Source organism: Culex pipiens, chromosome 1 (assembly GCF_016801865.2).
Source record: "Culex pipiens pallens isolate TS chromosome 1, TS_CPP_V2, whole genome shotgun sequence".
NCBI lineage: Eukaryota > Metazoa > Arthropoda > Insecta > Diptera > Culicidae > Culex > Culex pipiens.
Genome location: NC_068937.1, coordinates 13,752,700 through 13,768,907, shown reverse-complemented (window position 1 = coordinate 13,768,907; position 16,208 = coordinate 13,752,700). Strand labels below are relative to the sequence as shown.

General features: G+C 36.3%; 4 protein-coding genes across 5 annotated transcripts in view; 1 reads left to right on the top strand and 3 right to left on the bottom strand.

Annotated features, from left to right (window-relative positions):
* The first annotated feature begins 3,066 nt into the window (after positions 1 to 3,066).
* Positions 3,067 to 4,210, top strand: LOC120416248 (osteopetrosis-associated transmembrane protein 1). The gene is made up of 2 exons (XM_039577950.2): positions 3,067 to 3,333; positions 3,392 to 4,210. Exons 1-2 carry the CDS (start codon positions 3,260 to 3,262, stop codon positions 4,098 to 4,100), a joined length of 783 nt encoding a protein of 260 aa, XP_039433884.1. The 5' UTR covers positions 3,067 to 3,259; the 3' UTR covers positions 4,101 to 4,210.
* A 431-nt stretch (positions 4,211 to 4,641) lies between these two features.
* Positions 4,642 to 6,086, bottom strand: LOC120416247 (uncharacterized). The gene is made up of 2 exons (XM_039577949.1): positions 5,891 to 6,086; positions 4,642 to 5,720 (listed from the first exon to the last, which is right to left on the bottom strand). The coding sequence occupies exons 1-2, from the start codon at positions 5,968 to 5,970 to the stop codon at positions 4,718 to 4,720; spliced, it is 1,083 nt and encodes a 360-aa protein (XP_039433883.1). The 5' UTR covers positions 5,971 to 6,086; the 3' UTR covers positions 4,642 to 4,717.
* A 1,114-nt stretch (positions 6,087 to 7,200) lies between these two features.
* Positions 7,201 to 8,498, bottom strand: LOC120416256 (osteopetrosis-associated transmembrane protein 1-like). The gene is made up of 2 exons (XM_039577958.2): positions 8,312 to 8,498; positions 7,201 to 8,141 (listed from the first exon to the last, which is right to left on the bottom strand). Exons 1-2 carry the CDS (start codon positions 8,389 to 8,391, stop codon positions 7,454 to 7,456), a joined length of 768 nt encoding a protein of 255 aa, XP_039433892.1. The 5' UTR covers positions 8,392 to 8,498; the 3' UTR covers positions 7,201 to 7,453.
* Positions 8,499 to 11,168: 2,670 nt separating this feature from the next.
* Positions 11,169 to 16,208, bottom strand: part of LOC120416237 (5-hydroxytryptamine receptor 1A-alpha) — a 72,029-nt gene continuing 66,989 nt past the window's right edge. For both annotated transcript variants that reach the window (XM_039577934.2, XM_052706192.1), the window contains exons 4-5: positions 12,544 to 13,081; positions 11,169 to 12,182 (exon numbers count right to left, since the gene is read on the bottom strand). In XM_039577934.2, coding sequence (XP_039433868.1) covers positions 11,341 to 12,182; positions 12,544 to 13,081 — 1,380 coding nt within the window. In that variant the 3' untranslated portion in view covers positions 11,169 to 11,340. The remainder of the gene's footprint in view (positions 12,183 to 12,543; positions 13,082 to 16,208) is intronic.

Here is a 16,208-nt window from a genome sequence, read left to right as displayed (position 1 = left end):
TAAAAAATTTCAAAAATTTCAAAAATTTCAAAAATTTTAAAAATTTCAAAAATTTTAAAAATTTTAAAAATTTTAAAAAATTCAAAAATTTTAAAGATTTTAAACATTTTAAAGATTTTAAAGATTTTAAAAATTTAAAATTTTTTAAAAATTTTAAAAATTTCAAAAATAAGGCTTTCTAGTCAGAAATTTACCAACACATTCAAAGTATGTTTACATGACAGCTGGACGTTTGTTTGCATCAGGTTTCCTATCTCTTTCTAGCAAAAGTTTTTTGTCAGGCGACTTCTAGCTGGTTTTTTTTGACTGACTGCTCGATATGTCAGCCAACATACTTCGCAGGGCTGTGACAGCTACAGCTCGATTATTGTTTGCATCAGGACCGAGATCAGGACACTGTGACGAGGAGTTCGTCATTTTTGAGTTAAATTATATTTTTTACACTGGGCCTAGAAAGCCTTATTTAAAAAAATTCAAAAATTTCAAAAATTTAAAAAAAAATAAAAATTAAAAAAAAATCAAAAATTTTAAAAATTTCAAAAGTTTAAAATATTTTAAATATATCAAAAATATCAAAAAATTCAAAGATTCTAAAAATTTCAAAAATTTCAAAAATTTCAGAAATTTTAAAGATTTCAAAAATTTCAAAAATTTTAAAAAATTTAAAAATTTTAAAGATTTAAACAAATTTAAAAATTTCAAAAATTTTAATTTTTTAAAAATTTCAAAAATTACAAAAATTACAAAAAATACAAAAATTACCAAAATGTCAAAAAATTTAAAAATTTAAAAAAATTTCCCAAATTTTAAAAATTTCAAAAGTTTCAAATTTACAAAAAAAAATTTAAAAAAAAAATCAAAAATTTCTTAAAATTAAAAATTTCAAAAATTTGACAAATTTCGATAAAAATTTAAAAGTTAAAAAAAAATCAAAATTCAGATGTTTGAAAATACTAAAATAACATAAAATTCAAAAAAGAATAATCTTATATTTTACATTCTAATGCATTTTTAACTCTTTTGAAAAAAATCCAAATAAAATGTTATTTTTAACTCCCATTTTAAAATAAATAATTGTATTTTCTAACCAACTATCGTTTGTTTAAAAAAATAAAAAAAATAATAATTTTGAAATTCTTCGATAATTATTCTTTTTTGGTTTCTTGTTTGACATCATTTTTTTTAAATATATATATTTTATAGAATAGAGTAAAATGCGTTTTCCCATATTTTGAAAATTTATATCAAGATGTAAAAAAATTAAATATTGAGAAAAAATGCAGTATGTTTTTGCAAAAACTTCAAAAATTCAACAAAAAAACTAGAAATTAACGTGGTGATTATTGCATTAGATCGTAATATTTCGATCGTTATTTCTCGACTCACGATCGAGATTTCTCGATCGTAATATTACGATCGTAATTTCTCGATGGTAAGCGTAATTTTTCGATAGTAGATTGAGATCATTCGATCGTAATTTCTCGATCTACCATTGACAAATTACGACTAACGATCAAGAAAATCTCGATACGTGTTTTTTTTAAATTCAAGTATTCAAAAATTTGATTTTTTTAAAAAGTTTCAAAAAAAAATTAAAAATTATTATATTTAATAAAAAATTAAACAGCTTCAAAAATTTATGAAGTTTCAAAAATTTCAAAAATTTGAAAAAAAATCAAAAATTTTAAAACTTTCAAAAATTTTAAAATTTTTAAAAAAATTCAAAAAAAAATTCAAAAATTTCAAAGATTTCAGAAATTGAATTTGAAAAATTCAAATATTCCAAAAATTTCACAAAAATTTCAAAAACATACCTACATAAAAATTTAAAAAATTTCAAAATAATCAAAAATTTCGCAAAGAATTTTTTGAATTTGTTTTTGAAATTTTTAAAAATGTTAAAATTTTAAAAATTTTGAATTTTTTGAATTTTTTGAAATTTTGGATTTTTTTTAAATATTCCGTTGAAATAAAAAAAAAATATTCATAAAATGGTATTACAAATTACGATCGCAATTTCTCGATCCACGATCGAGATTTCTCAACAGTAAAATTACGATCGTAATTTCTCGATGGTAAGTCGTAATTTGTCGATGGTAGATCGAGATTTGTCGATGGTAAGTCGTAATCGTGTCGTAATCTCACTATTGAGAAATCTCGATCGTGAGTCGTCAAATTACGATCGTAATATTACGATCGAATGCAATAATCACCACGTAAGTTTTTTATGTTGGACCAATAATTCCACTCTCAACCCTTCTTATGGTTATGTTGCAGCTACAGTCTAGACTCGATTATCCGAAGTTTCGATTATCCGAAGGTTTGTAAGGGACTTCGGATAGTGTTATGTTTCTTCTGCTAATGTTTCTTAAACGACCTCTTAAACACCCGTATCTAGCCTGATAATTACGCCCTAAGTATAGCAGAGGGCTCTTGTTAATTTGATTTGGTGAACCGCGGTGGATTTTCTTGAAATAATTCGAACTGTCAAAAATCACATTGATCGCACAAGAATCTGTGGTAGAAAAGTATCCACCGGTAGATGCTTTGGTGGATTTTTGACAGTTTGAATTATTTCAAGAAAATCCTCCGCGGTTAACCAAATCAAATTAACAAAAGCCCTCAAATCTTTCGTCATTGATACTTTTTTTTTAAATTTAAAAAAAAAATTGAAAATTTTGAAATATTTGAAATTTTTGAGCTTTGATTTTTTAAATATTCCGTTAAAATAAAAAATATTCAAAAAATAGTATTACAAATAACGATCGAGATTTCTCAACAGTAAAATTGCGATCGTAATTTCTCGCTGGTAAGTCGTAATTTGTCGATGGTAGATCGAATTTTGTCGATGGTAAGTCGTAATCTTATTATCGAGAAATGTTAGCTTAAAATTTCTTGCTGATTTCAACCTACCATCAGGATTCTTTCTCTTTAAGCCAACTAGTTTATTTCATAGACCTCCTTTCCGTGTTAATACAAAGCAAAAACGAATACCCCTCATCAAAACAAATCATGACATCTGTCTTATCGCAACTGACAGCCAGCCTCACTGTGTTATTATTGATCTCCTCCCAGTCCTCTTCGCCAACTCGTTTCGTAACAAAGAGCCTTATCTGGTGGCAAACTGCACTGACCGTACAGATTACAGCTGAACTAAGTGAATCACACCCTATACTAGCATGTCGTTACTACAGTCACTTGCTCAATGTAGTACAAACGCCACAAAGGGCATGAGTTGATATCTCGTTTCCTGTCCAGAATGATACGATTGGCCTGGAAAATTTCCGTTCTCTATGCTGCGTTTCTGGTTCCGTTTGTGGCCGCCGATGATCTGTAAGGTAGCTTAAACTCTACATAGGTCCTAAATAACTAATTTTGTACAACTTTTAAGACCCCCCTACAACTGCGACGCAGTGTTCAAGTTCGAAGGTCAGTTCGAGAAGATCGTCGCGCTGATCCCGTACCACGTCTACCCGATCTACACGCTCTGCACCAATGTCCAGTTCGCGAAGGAGTACCAGGCGGCGATGGCGCTGTACGAGCAGGCCGCCAGCGATCCCGTGTGCGCTCGGATGAACTTTAAGCGCAGCCAGGTTAACCTGATCGACATGATGCACGACCAGCTGGTGTCGCTGTGGAGTACCGCAAACTGCCAGGACTGTCTGGATCGGGCGAATGAGACGCGGGAGTTTTTGGCGCACTTTGACGAGCTGGACAAGTGTCTGACGAAGCACCTGCTTTCGCCGTGTGATCCGTGCGCGGAGAGTTACGGCTCGATCCAGGGTCAGTACGAGGAGTTGGTTAGGGGGCATAAAGATACGATTTGTGTCGATGTTGAGGATCGGATGAACCAGACGCGGCACAGGTGGAGTGCGGAGTTCAACTGCTGCCGGAACAGGCAGCACTCGACGACGACGTTCGTCGTGATTGCTTCGGTGTTTTGTAGCCTTCCGGTGGTTTTCTACGTGGTGATGTACGGGGTAATGCGGGCGAAGGAGGCTAGGGAGAGGAGCAGGGAGCCGTTGTTGGATGATTCCAGTCGAGATGTGCCAGCTGGTTCTGGTTCGGGAAGCGGTGCTGAATTGGTTGCGGGTAGTTGATGGGCTAGGATCGAGAATAAATGGCAATTCTCGAAATTTAGAGTTCTAAACTGTATTAAACCAAAAAGTCATCCAAAATAAAGATACCCGCACTGATTTTCTTTTTTAAATGTGTCTTTTTGCACGAGAAAACTGATGGACCCGGCCGCAACCCATCTTTAAACGGACACCACATGAACCAGACGTTCACGGACAGGAAACAAACGATATAAATCAAGGTTCTTTGCTAGAACTACCAAACGAACGACTGAATCCATTCACGAACAACGAAAGAATCAACAAAACATAACAACACTTTAAAATGACAGATCACGTTCATCATGTGCAGCCTACCAGAGGTCATGGTATCTTTGAAGTCTAAATTTGCGATTGAGAACGATCTGACCCATCCCAGTACTAGCAAAAACCATGTTTTCATTATCTTAATTTCCAGGCTATTTACCACGGCAGGTCAAACTGACCCCGAGATGCTCCAACTTGTTTTCGAAGAGAACCTGGAAGAGACAAAAGGAGTTTCACAACCGATTAATAAATATTCAAATAAGATCCAATTAATGTTTATTTTTGAAGCAATTTGTAATTGCATTCTCTGATTACTCTTAGGCACAGCTTCCAGATCAGTCCAGCAGATTCCTCTCCGCGACTACGTTGGCCTTCATCGCGCCCAAAATGCTCACGTCGTCCTCATCATCGCTCACTCCTTTCATCCCGCTATGATCCAGGTTCACATCCACCGTCGACCCGGACATATTGCTCACAATGTCCAACAGCTGGCCCTCCTTAGGCTCATCGTTCTCCCTGATCACGTCCAGATTGTTCAGCTTCCGCTCCGCCTGAAACTCCTCCTCCCCATCAATCTCCTTCCTCCCAATCGGTTCGTCATCGCTGTCATCTTCCTCCGCGCCTCCTCCCACCACCATCCCGTTCATCCCCTCCCGACTCGATCCCGCCTGCGGTTCCGCATCCCTCGTCACCCCCGCCACCAGCTCCTCAACTCGCTCCTTCCTCCGCGTCACAAAGAACATGATCGCGTAAAACACCAACGGCACGCTGCAGAACGCCGACGCCGCCCCGATGAAGCTCGTCTTCGAGTGCTGCTTGTTCTTGCAGCAGTTGAACTCCGCGCTCCACCGGTGCCGCGTCTGGTTCATCCGGTCCTCAACATCGAAGCACAGCGTGTCCTTGTGCCCCTTCGCCAACGCCTCGTACATGCCCTGGACCTTCTGGTAAGTGTCCGCACACGGTCCGCACGGAGACAGCGCCTGATCCGACGCCTGCTTGATACACCCGTCCAACCCGGCAAACTCCGTGAAAAACTCCACCGTCTGGTTGCGCCGGTCCAGGCAGTCCTGGCAGTTGGCCGTGGTCCAGAACGACACCAGCTGGTCGTGCATCATCACGGCCGGGTTGGACTTGCTGCGGCGCTCAAAGTTCATCACCTGGCAGATGTGGTCCGTCGTGGCGTTCTCCCAAATAGTCATCGCTTCCGTGTAGTGCTGCGTGATGGTATCGTTCGAGCAGATCGTGAACGCCGGATACACGTACAGCGGAACCTGTTTGAAGAACTTCTCAAACTGGCCGGCAAATTGTTCGATCTGGTTGCAGTTGCCCTGCGGGGGACTGCGGAAGAAACAGCAAATGTTTCGTTTGAATCAACCAAAGATCTAGTTGAAATATTTATGCAAAGTCGATGCAGATTTGGCTATTTTGACAAACAGTCAAAAATCACAATATAAATTCCCGGATGCATTGTTTGTTTACAAATCAGTTTGACAATGCCCACGACTTACATCGGATGCGGGTGAGGCTTCTTGGCCAAGGTTGGACTTGCCAACAAAACGACACCAACGAAAAGACTTAGAATCAACATTTTAAATGCTTAAAAAATTACAGAAATTAGTCCACTTTATTCCGCACCCAAAAAAAAAACAAAACTCGGATGAGTAATGCACTTTTTCAGATTCCAACACCAAACTGAATGCATGAACGCGCGAATAATGTAAACAAAACTGTACACGCTTGTTGAAGGTGGATCGAAATTTGTTCGAGTTCTAACAAACGGAATGTCACTCAAAATTGAGTACTAGAAAGCTGGGTGCTGAATAGTGGTTCGCAAAACGGCCTCAATTTTGAGCTGTCAAAGTGGAACCAATTTACTGTTCGCCAAATGGTTTTTTTTTTGCAAGAATAACAAATGTGTGGCTTTTTGAACCTCATTTTTTTTACAATTATGAATGGAAGTTCATCCAAAAGCTGTCTCTATAGTTTAATTCCGTTTGAAAATCTGCTCACTAAAAATCTTCTCTGTTGGGTCAGCTTCGCTAGGATCAGCGATGTTTTTTTGCTGGACCTTGAAGAGCTGCTGGATTTCAAAATCAGCCCGAGGAATTTATCTGTGACATCGCAGAATGACACACTCGCCGCAGTTCTTCATCATCAGTAAAAAAAGAAAACCCTCTTCTAACCGATCGAAACTTGAAAACACACACAATTTTCCAGAAAAAATTTCAAAAACTAGACAAAATAAAACTGATTATAAAACAGCTCATTCACCAGTAAGACAATAGTCATGCTTGTGCTTGAACAGCCTGCTGCTTAGTAGATGTAAACAAAGTGGAATCATTGGAAATTCACTTTACGCATTCTCTCTATTCATCCCACCCAGAAAAAAAAAAACTGACAAAAGCTTTGAAAAATATTTGCAACAGCATAAAAAATAAATTTATTTTTTCTGAATTTTAAAAATATTGAGAACTTTTACAGTTATTGAGTGAGAGAGAGTTGAAAAAAAATCAAAGTATTGAATAATTTCAAAGATGTTTTTACCTATTAAATTTCTTTTAAATTATTTTAAGAATTCACAAAAACTTAAAAAAAATGAAAGGATTTTCAAGGATTGTTTGAGTTTTGAAGATTGGAGCGATTTAAAAAATAAGAATTATTGAAACAATAAAAATTAGAAAAGTTTTTTTTATTTGAATTTTTTTATAAATTTTAATAATTTTAAATTTTTTCTTCAAAATTCAGATTTAAAACAATCAAGAGTATTGAGATTTTTTATGGTCTTGAGAAATTGTAATTTTACAATTAATTTTTTTTCGGAATTTAACGACTTTATGAACTTTAAAAGAGTTAGTGAAAGATAGAGGAAAGTCAAGGAATTCCTAGGCTTCAAAAAATATGATAAAAAAAATAAGAATTTAAAGAATTTAAAGAATTTAAAGAATTTAAAGAATAGAAAGAATTTAAAGAATTTAAAGAATTTAAAGAATTTAAAGAATTTAAAGAATTTAAAGAATTTAAACAATTTAAAGAATTTAAACAATTTAAAGAATTTAAAGAATTTAAAGAATTTAAAGACTCGTTCCCGCCTGCGGTTCCGCATCCCTCGTCACCCCGGCCACCAGCTCCTCAACTCGTTCCTTCCTCCGCGTCACAAAGAACATGATCGCGTAAAACACCAACGGCACGCTGCAGAACGCCGACGCCGTCCCGATGAAGCTCGTCTTCGAGTGCTGCTTGTTCTTGCAGCAGTTGAACTCCGCGCTCCACCGATGTCGCGTCTGGTTCATCCGGTCCTCAACATCGAAGCACAGCGTCTCTTTATGCCCCTTGGCCAACGCCTCGTACATGCCCTGGACCTTCTGGTAAGTGTCCGCGCACGGTCCGCACGGAGACAGCGCCTGATCCGACTCCTGCTTGATACACCCGTCCAACCCGGCAAACTCCGTGAAAAACTCCACCGTCTGGTTGCGCCGGTCCAGACAGTCCTGGCAGTTGGCCGTCGTCCAGAACGACACCAGCTGGTCGTGCATCATCACGGCCGGGTTGGACTTGCTGCGGCGCTCGAAGTTCATCACCTGGCAGATGTGGTCCGCCGTGGCGTTCGCCCAAATGGTCATCGCTTCCTTGTAGTGCTGCGTGATGTTATCGTTCGAGCAGATCGTGAACGCCGGATACACGTACAGCGGAACCTGTTTGAAGAACCTCTCAAACTGGCCGGCAAATTGTTCGATCTGGTTGCAGTTGCCCTGCGGGGGACTGCGGAAGAAACAGCAAATGTTTCGTTTGAATCAACCAAAGATCTAGTTGAAATATTTATGCAAAGTCGATGCAGATTTGGCTATTTTGACAAACAGTCAAAAATCACAATATAAATTCCCGGATGCATTGTTTGTTTACAAATCAGTTTGACAATGTCCACGACTTACATCGGATGCGGGTGAGGCTTCTTGGCCAAGGTTGGACTTGCCAACAAAACGACACCAACGAAAAAACTTAGAATCAACATTTTAAATTATTAAAAAACTACAGAAATAAGTCCACTTTATTCCGCGCAAAAGAAACACTCGGATGAGTAATGCACTTTTTCAGATTCCAACACCAAACTGCATGCATGAACGCGCGAAAAATGTAAACAAAACTGTACACGCTTGTTGAAGGTGGATCGAAATTTGTTCGAGTTTTAACAAACGGAATGTCACTCAAAATTGAGTACTAGAAAGCTGGGTGCTGAATAGTGGTTCGCAAAACGGCCTCAATTTTGAGCTGTCAAAGTGGAACCAATTCACTGTTCGCCAAATGGTTTTTTTTTTGCAAGAATAACAAATGTGTGGCTTTTTGAACCTCATTTTTTTTACAATTATGAATGGAAGTTCATCCAGAAGCTGTCTCTATAGTTTAATTCCGTTTGAAAATCTGCTCACTAAAAATCTTCTCTGTTGGGTCAGCTTCGCTAGGATTAGCGATGTTTTTTCGCTGGACCAGGAAGAGCTGCAGGGTTCCATAATCAGCCCGGGGAATTTATCTGTAACATCGCAGAATGACACACTCGCTGCAGTTCTTCATCATCAGTAAAAAAAAGAAAACCCTCTTCTAACCGTTCGAAACTTGAAAACACACACAATTTTCCAGCAAAAAAATGTCAAAAACTAGACAAAATAAAACTGATTATAAAACAGCCCATTCACCAGTAAGACAATAGTCATGCTTGTGCTTGAACAGCCTGCTGCTTAGTAGATGTAAACAAAGTGGAATCATTCGAAAATCACGTTACGCATTCTCTCTATTCATCCCACCCAGAAAAAAAACTGACAAAAACTTTGAAAAATATTTGCAACAGCATAAAAAATAAATTTATTTTTTCTGAATTTTAAAAATATTGAGAATTTTTACAGTTATTGAGTGAGAGAGAGTTGAAAAAAAAATCAAAGTATTGAATAATTTCAAAGATTTTTTTACCTATTAAATTTCTTTTAAATTATTTTAAGAATTCACAAAAACTAAAAAAAAAAAAATGAAAGGATTTTCAAGGATTGTTTGAGTTTTGAAGATTGGAGCGATTTTAAAAAATAAGAATTATTTAAACAATAAAAATTAAAAAAGTTTTGTTTAATTTGAATTTTTTTTATAAATTTTAATAATTTTGAATTTTTTCTTCAAAATTCAGATCTGAGATTTAAAAAAATCAAGAGTATTGAGATTTTTTATGGTCTTGAGAAATTGTAATTTTACAATTAATTTTTTTCGGAATTTAACGACTTTCTAAACTTTAAAAGAGTGAGTAAAAGATAGAGGAAAGTCAAGGAATTCCTAGGCTTAAAAAAATATGATAAGAAAAATCAAGAATTTAAAGAATTTAAAGAATTTAAAGAACTTAAAGAATTTAAAGAATATAAAGAATTTAAAGAATTTAAAGAATTTAAAGAATTTAAAGAATTTAAAGAATTTAAAGCATTTAAAGAATTTAAAGAATTTAAAGAATTTAAAGAATTTAAAGAATTTAAAGAATTTAAAGAATTTAAAGAATTTAAAGAATTTAAAGAATTTAAAGAATTTAAAGAATTTAAAGAATTTAAAGAATTTAAAGAATTTAAAGAATTTAAAGAATTTAAAGAATTTAAAGAATTTAAAGAATTTAAAGAATTTAAAGAATTTAAAGAATTTAAAGAATTTAAAGAATTTAAAGAATTTAAAGAATTTAAAGAATTTAAAGAATATAAAGAATTTAAAGAATTTAAAGAATTTCAAGAATTTAAAGAATTTAAAGAATTTAAAGAATTTAAAGAATTTAAAGAATTTAAAGAATTTAAAGAATTTAAAGAATTTAAAGAATTTAAAGAATTTAAAGAATTTGAAGTTTGAGAGGAAAAAATTCATGAATTTAGTTTCATTGTTATTTTAGAGTTATAATTTTAAAAATGTGAATGTTTTGATAATGGGAAATGTAGGAATATATTTTTTTAAATTGCAAATGTTACATGTTTTTAAAAAGTGCCAAGTATATTAAAAAGATTAGATTTTTAATTTTTAATTGATTTCAGGAATTTTTAAAATCGGAGCAATTTTAGTATTTTAGAATTGAAAATGTTTTTTTTGTTTTTATGTAATGTAAAAAATCTTAGATTTTATTTAAAATTTCGCAAATTTTGAGAATCCTCAGAATTAAAAACAAGTAGAATCTGTTTTTTTTTTCAAATTTATTTTATTTAAATTGATTTTAAGAATTAAAAGAATTTGAATAGCTTTAAAAAATTGAAAAAAATGAATCTATTAGAAAAGGTTTTTTGAGGCAATTTTATCTTAAAATTAGTTTTATTAGAATTTGATATTTTTTTGTTTTGTATTTTTTTTGTAATGTGATTTTGTATTTTTGTATCGTAGTTTTTTTGGTGTTCGGGTATTTTTATATTTTTAGTGTGCTTTTTTTGCTTTATTGTATTTTTGTAGTTTTGAATTTTTCTAAATTTCATGTGATTGATTTTTTATACTTTGGTTTTTTTATATATAATTTTATATTTTTTATGGCCTTTTTCACTTTTATTGCTATTTTTTATGTATTTTGTTTATTTGATATTTTTGTATTTACATGTTGACGATATTTATATGTCTTTTTTGAATATTTTGATGGATTGATATTTCTTTATTTAGCAAATAAAAGTTCGGTTGAGACAGTGCTTTGTCAATTTCTTTTAAGTTCTTCAAATTCAAAACAATTCCCAAAGAGATATGACATTGATTTATTTCTCACATAAGAAGAAAAAACAGGACTTTTACGGCTCTTAAATACTTCTTAAATACTTTCACTTAAACTGCTTAAAATCGAGAGAGGGAGAGGGTGTTTCCTCAACAGATCGCACAAGTAAATACAAGCTAGAGGCTCATCTTAACCTAACCTAAAGCCGTCACTGTCACGCTACGAGCTGCAGAGAACAATAGAGTCTTCCTTCGCCACTTCCGCTCACTTGTCATTCGACAGTGACCGCCGGTTGAACTTGAAGCTGCGCTGCAGAATCCGCTGGTGTTTGCCCGCTGGCCCGCTGGCAAACAGCTTGAAAAGGCTGGAATGTGAGGTCGGCTTGGCCGTCGTCGCCGTCGTGGCGGCCACGTTGGCAAACAGTGAGAATGACTTGCTGATTGGGCGGTTCCCGACGGGACTAGAATTGACCTTGAAGTTGTTGTTGTTGACGGAGTCGGCTCCGTTGCAGGTCGTTTTGGCGAGTATTCGGGTCGGCGAGTCGTTCTCTATCAGGTAGACCGAGTCGGGGAGGGAGGAGGGCACTTCCGGTTCGGCCATGATGCAGCAGGTGCTGTGGCTTCGCCGCTTGGCGGTGACAATACTGTAGAGGGCGCTCACGTTGCGGTCTTCTTCCGGCGGGTGATGTTTGGCGTTGTCGAGGATTTCCTGCAGTTCCGCGCCCAGATCGTCAAAGTCGACCTCGAGGGAGGCCCGCTCCGGGGCCAGGTCTTCGAGCGACTTCCGGTGGCCGCTGTCCTCGTTGATGCTGGAAACCTCGGCAATGCCCCACATTTCGAAGGTTCCGCGCGTCGGCGGAGGTTCGTACCGTTGGGGGGTCGAGCAGTTGGATTCGGAGGGGCTGATGGCGGAAGTGCTGACGATGACGTTTGGCGAGCCGGGGTCGGACCGGGTGCTGCTGATGAGGCGCTTCTTGGTGGCCGTGGCCGTGTTGAGACTCTGGAAGGAGGCACCGCTTTCGGAGCGTTCCAGCGAGTGTTGCTGGACCAGCGAGTGCTGCTGGGAGCGGAGCAGCTGCTGCTGGGTGCGGTGGTACACGGGGGAATCTGTGGAGGGATGGAAGCGGGTTAGAATGGCGGACAAATTTGAGATTTTCCTATAATTGTGCGAATTTGGTTACATTTTGGAAACTTAAAGAAATTAATCAAAGTAAGCAGTTTAGCTTGGCGCTGTGGAGTTTCATCAACTTTGACAGCTAGATGGCAGTGTTGTTAGCAAAGATTAGTCCAACACCAGTCTTCCCTTAGAATTTTAGTTGTGGTGCAAATAATTGAGTGTTGACGCTGAATTACCTTTCTATTTCTACAGAACTAATATACTGAAGGACGCTTCTCTGTTTTTAGTTCAAAATAAAAAATTGAAAATTAAAATATTCGAAAAAATCCAAGTAGGCACAACACCCCTTACCGATGTAAATCTTGGGCTGCAGCGACAGCCGCTTGTCCATGATCGAGTGCCGCTGGGCAATCTGCTGCTGCTGGCTGGCCAAACTAGCCCTATAGTTGAGATCCTGCGTGGTTACGTCGTACCCGAGCATGCTCATGATCAGATTGCGCAGCGCAGCCCGGAAGTCCTTCAGGTGGTACGCGTACAGCAGCGGATTAACCGCCGAGTTCAGATGGGACAAGATGATGCAGAACAGCATCAACGTCGGCGGGATCTGGCAGTCCCGGCAGAAGGCCACGATGCAGTTGATCGTGTACAGCGGGATCCAGCAGATCATGAAGAAGAGCACGATGATCGAGAGGTTCTGGGTGGCTTTGACTTCGCGCTTTTGGGCGGCGCCGAGAACGCGCAGCATGGTGCCGCCGCCGTGGCCGTGTTTGCCGGGACGGCCGCTTGGGGTGGTCGATATCCGGATGCGGCTGCTCTCCGAGGGGCGGCGGCTCTCGGAGGAGGAGGAGGATAGGCCACCGGACGGGTTCATCGTGACGATTTGGCGGAGCTGGGGGAAGAGGAATTTAGGATTTGTTATTAAAACGTAGTTTAATATTTTTTTTCAATTTAATTTTATCAAGATTTTTTTTCTGCTTAAAACCTTTCAGGCCTGATGGGTCATATAAGACCCAAGAATGAAAATTTCCTCAAGTGGCCTATAATTTGCGTAGGTCCTTAGGATCATTTTCCCATCTCTAGCTAAACTTTATTTTTGAAAATTCATGCCAGTAAGGGTTAAACAACAGCAAACAGATTTAAAACGCTTTCAAAACCATCAATAAGCAATTCAACGGTCAATTTGAATAACTCATGCAAAAAAATGTTTTGTAAAATCAGCCGGTATCCAGGTTTTTAAAATGGCGTTCGAATGGTGAACGTCCGGAATGTCAAAATCACGCAGTAACACCAACATTAGAAAAAAATGGGGCTGTCATGCGAACGCCATCTTCGCTTAAAAACCTGGATAAGGTTTGACTCAACAAAATGTTTGCATAAGGCTTTCTAGTCAGAAATTTACCAATACATTCAAAGTATGTTTACATTACAGCTGGACGATTGTTTGCATCAGGTTTCCTATCTCTTTCTAGCAAAAGTTTTTTGTCAGGCGACTTTTAGCTGGTTTTTTTGACTGACCGCCCGATATGTCAGCCAACATACTTCGCAGGGCTGTGACAGCTCGAGCTCGATCATTGTTTGCATCAGGACACTGTGACGAGAAGTTTGTCATTTTAGGGTTAAATTAAATTTTTTGCACTGGGCCTAGAAAGCCTTATTGAATCCTCCTTTGAGCATTTTTCTACGAAATCGGTCGAATTCGTGCATACTAATTTTTGTATTTTTCGATTTGGCCCTATGACCATTGGTTGTCATTGGTTCACCCATACAAGGCTCTAATTTTGGCAGCTGTCCATACAACAATGGTGCGTAAATATTCGAAAATCTGTATCTTTGAAGGAATTTTCTTATCGGTTCACTATTCAGAACAAATGGTACACGGATTTTTTTCAGATTTTTTAATCTAACTAAAATAATTTTCTGAATATGTTTTGAAAACTGCAAAAAAAGAATAAAAATAGATATTTCGAAAACATGTTTTTCGAAAAGTTGAGAAATTATAATTACATAAGAGACATTGAAATTGGACCTGTGGTTGCAGAAATGTATGACAAAAGGTCGTCAAAACTCACAAAAATATTACGACAAACAAAAATAAGTTGTTTTTAAAAATAAAAAAAATCAAAAATTATTAAGAAGTCGAACTATTTTTTAAAGTCATGGTCATGTTTTAAAGAATGGAAAAACTCACAAAAGTATTATGACAGAACTTTTTAGTAAAACAATATATTTTTCGAGAATATTGTCGAAGTTTATTATTATTCTTTGTTTCTTTTTTTACCTTTTGTCCTTTCGACCTTTTATTAATTTTCGACCTTTTGTTCATTCAACCTTATGTCTTTCGACATTATGTCTTTCGTCATTATGTCTTTCGACCTTTTGGCATCCGAACTTATGTTCTTCGACCTTACGTAATTTTGTTTAGGGCCCATCCATAAACCAAGTGCACACTTTTTTTGAAATCTCAACACCCCTCTTGTGGACAATAATTAATTATTAATAAAAAAATTAATTGACCATACACAAAAAAATATTGTATGGACTGGGCCTGGGTGCTGAATAGTGGTTCGCAAAATGGCATCAATCTTGAACTGTCAAAGCGGAACCAATTTACTGTTCGCCAAAAGTAGAGAGTATTGTGACCGATCATTAAAAATGAATTATTTTTTGCAAGAATGAAAAATGTTGGCTCTTTTGACCTGGGGTTGAAATCAAGAAACCTTAGGAAAGTTGAAGGCGAGATCGTATTTTTTTTTATAATTATGAATGGAAGTTGTTTATAAGGCTTTCTAGGCCCAGTGAAAAAAATATAATTTAACTCAAAAATGATGAACTTCTCGTCATAGTGTCCTGATGCAAACAATGATCGAGCTCGAGCTGTCACAGCCCTGCGAAGTATGTTGGCTGACATATCGGGCGGTCAGTCAAAAAACCAGCTAGAAGTCGCCTGACAAAAAACTTTTGCTAGAAAGAGATAGGAAACCTGATGCAAACAATCGTCCAGCTGTAATGTAAACATACTTTGAATGTATTGGTAAATTTTTTACTAGAAAGCCTTATGGAGTCGATGCGGTTGTATCCATCCAGAAGCTGTCTTTATTGTTTGATTTCGTTTGAAACCCTGTTTTATGTTTTATTTATCTGCGACATCACAGAATTACACTCTCGCCGCAGTTCTTCGTCACCCGTAAAAAGAAAAATCTCTTCTAAACGATCGAAACGCGACAATTTTCCAGCAAAAAATGTAAAAAAAACTAGACAAAATAATACACATACTACTGATTATAAAACAGCTTATTTACCAGTATGAAAAAAGTCATGCTTGTGTTTGAACATCTCTCTATTCATCACCCAGATCGTAATATATCCAAAGAAAATCCAAAGTCGTTTTGGGCATTTAACTGTAAATATGGGCATTTTATAAAAAGTGAACTTTTTTTGAGCAAAACCTTACCAAAATACAATCGATCCAAATCGATCAGAAAATCAGAAAAGAACGTCACTTCACGATGACAAGAAATTCCATCTTCGGAGTAACGTAACAAAGTTGGAAAAAATCATTTGGCAGTGTTGCCAATATTGATTTTCAACCTAATCTTATGTTAAATTGATTATTTTTTTGGATTTTTTTATGTTCGGAAGTTATTGTCACTTGAACATTTAATGCTATTTTGATGAATTGGCGATTACAGTGATTTTTTTTTGGTTTTTAAATTTATTTTTACATCATAACATAAAGTTAACATTATTTTTTCATATTTTCCAAAAATCATTTATTTTTTAAAAAATATTTAAAAACATTTTTTTATTTAAATACGGTAGCTTAGCGCATCCAATTTTTGTCTATAAAAAGTGGGTAATATTTTTAGACGTCCGAAGCAATACCTAATTTTTTTCGAAGAAAAGAAAATCCGTTCACCAAAAACATAGGGTAGAGGACCCAGTTTTCGCCCTGCTCCAGTTTTCGCCCACCTACTGGATTTAATCAGTATTTAGCAAATTTAAACCATTTTTTGGTT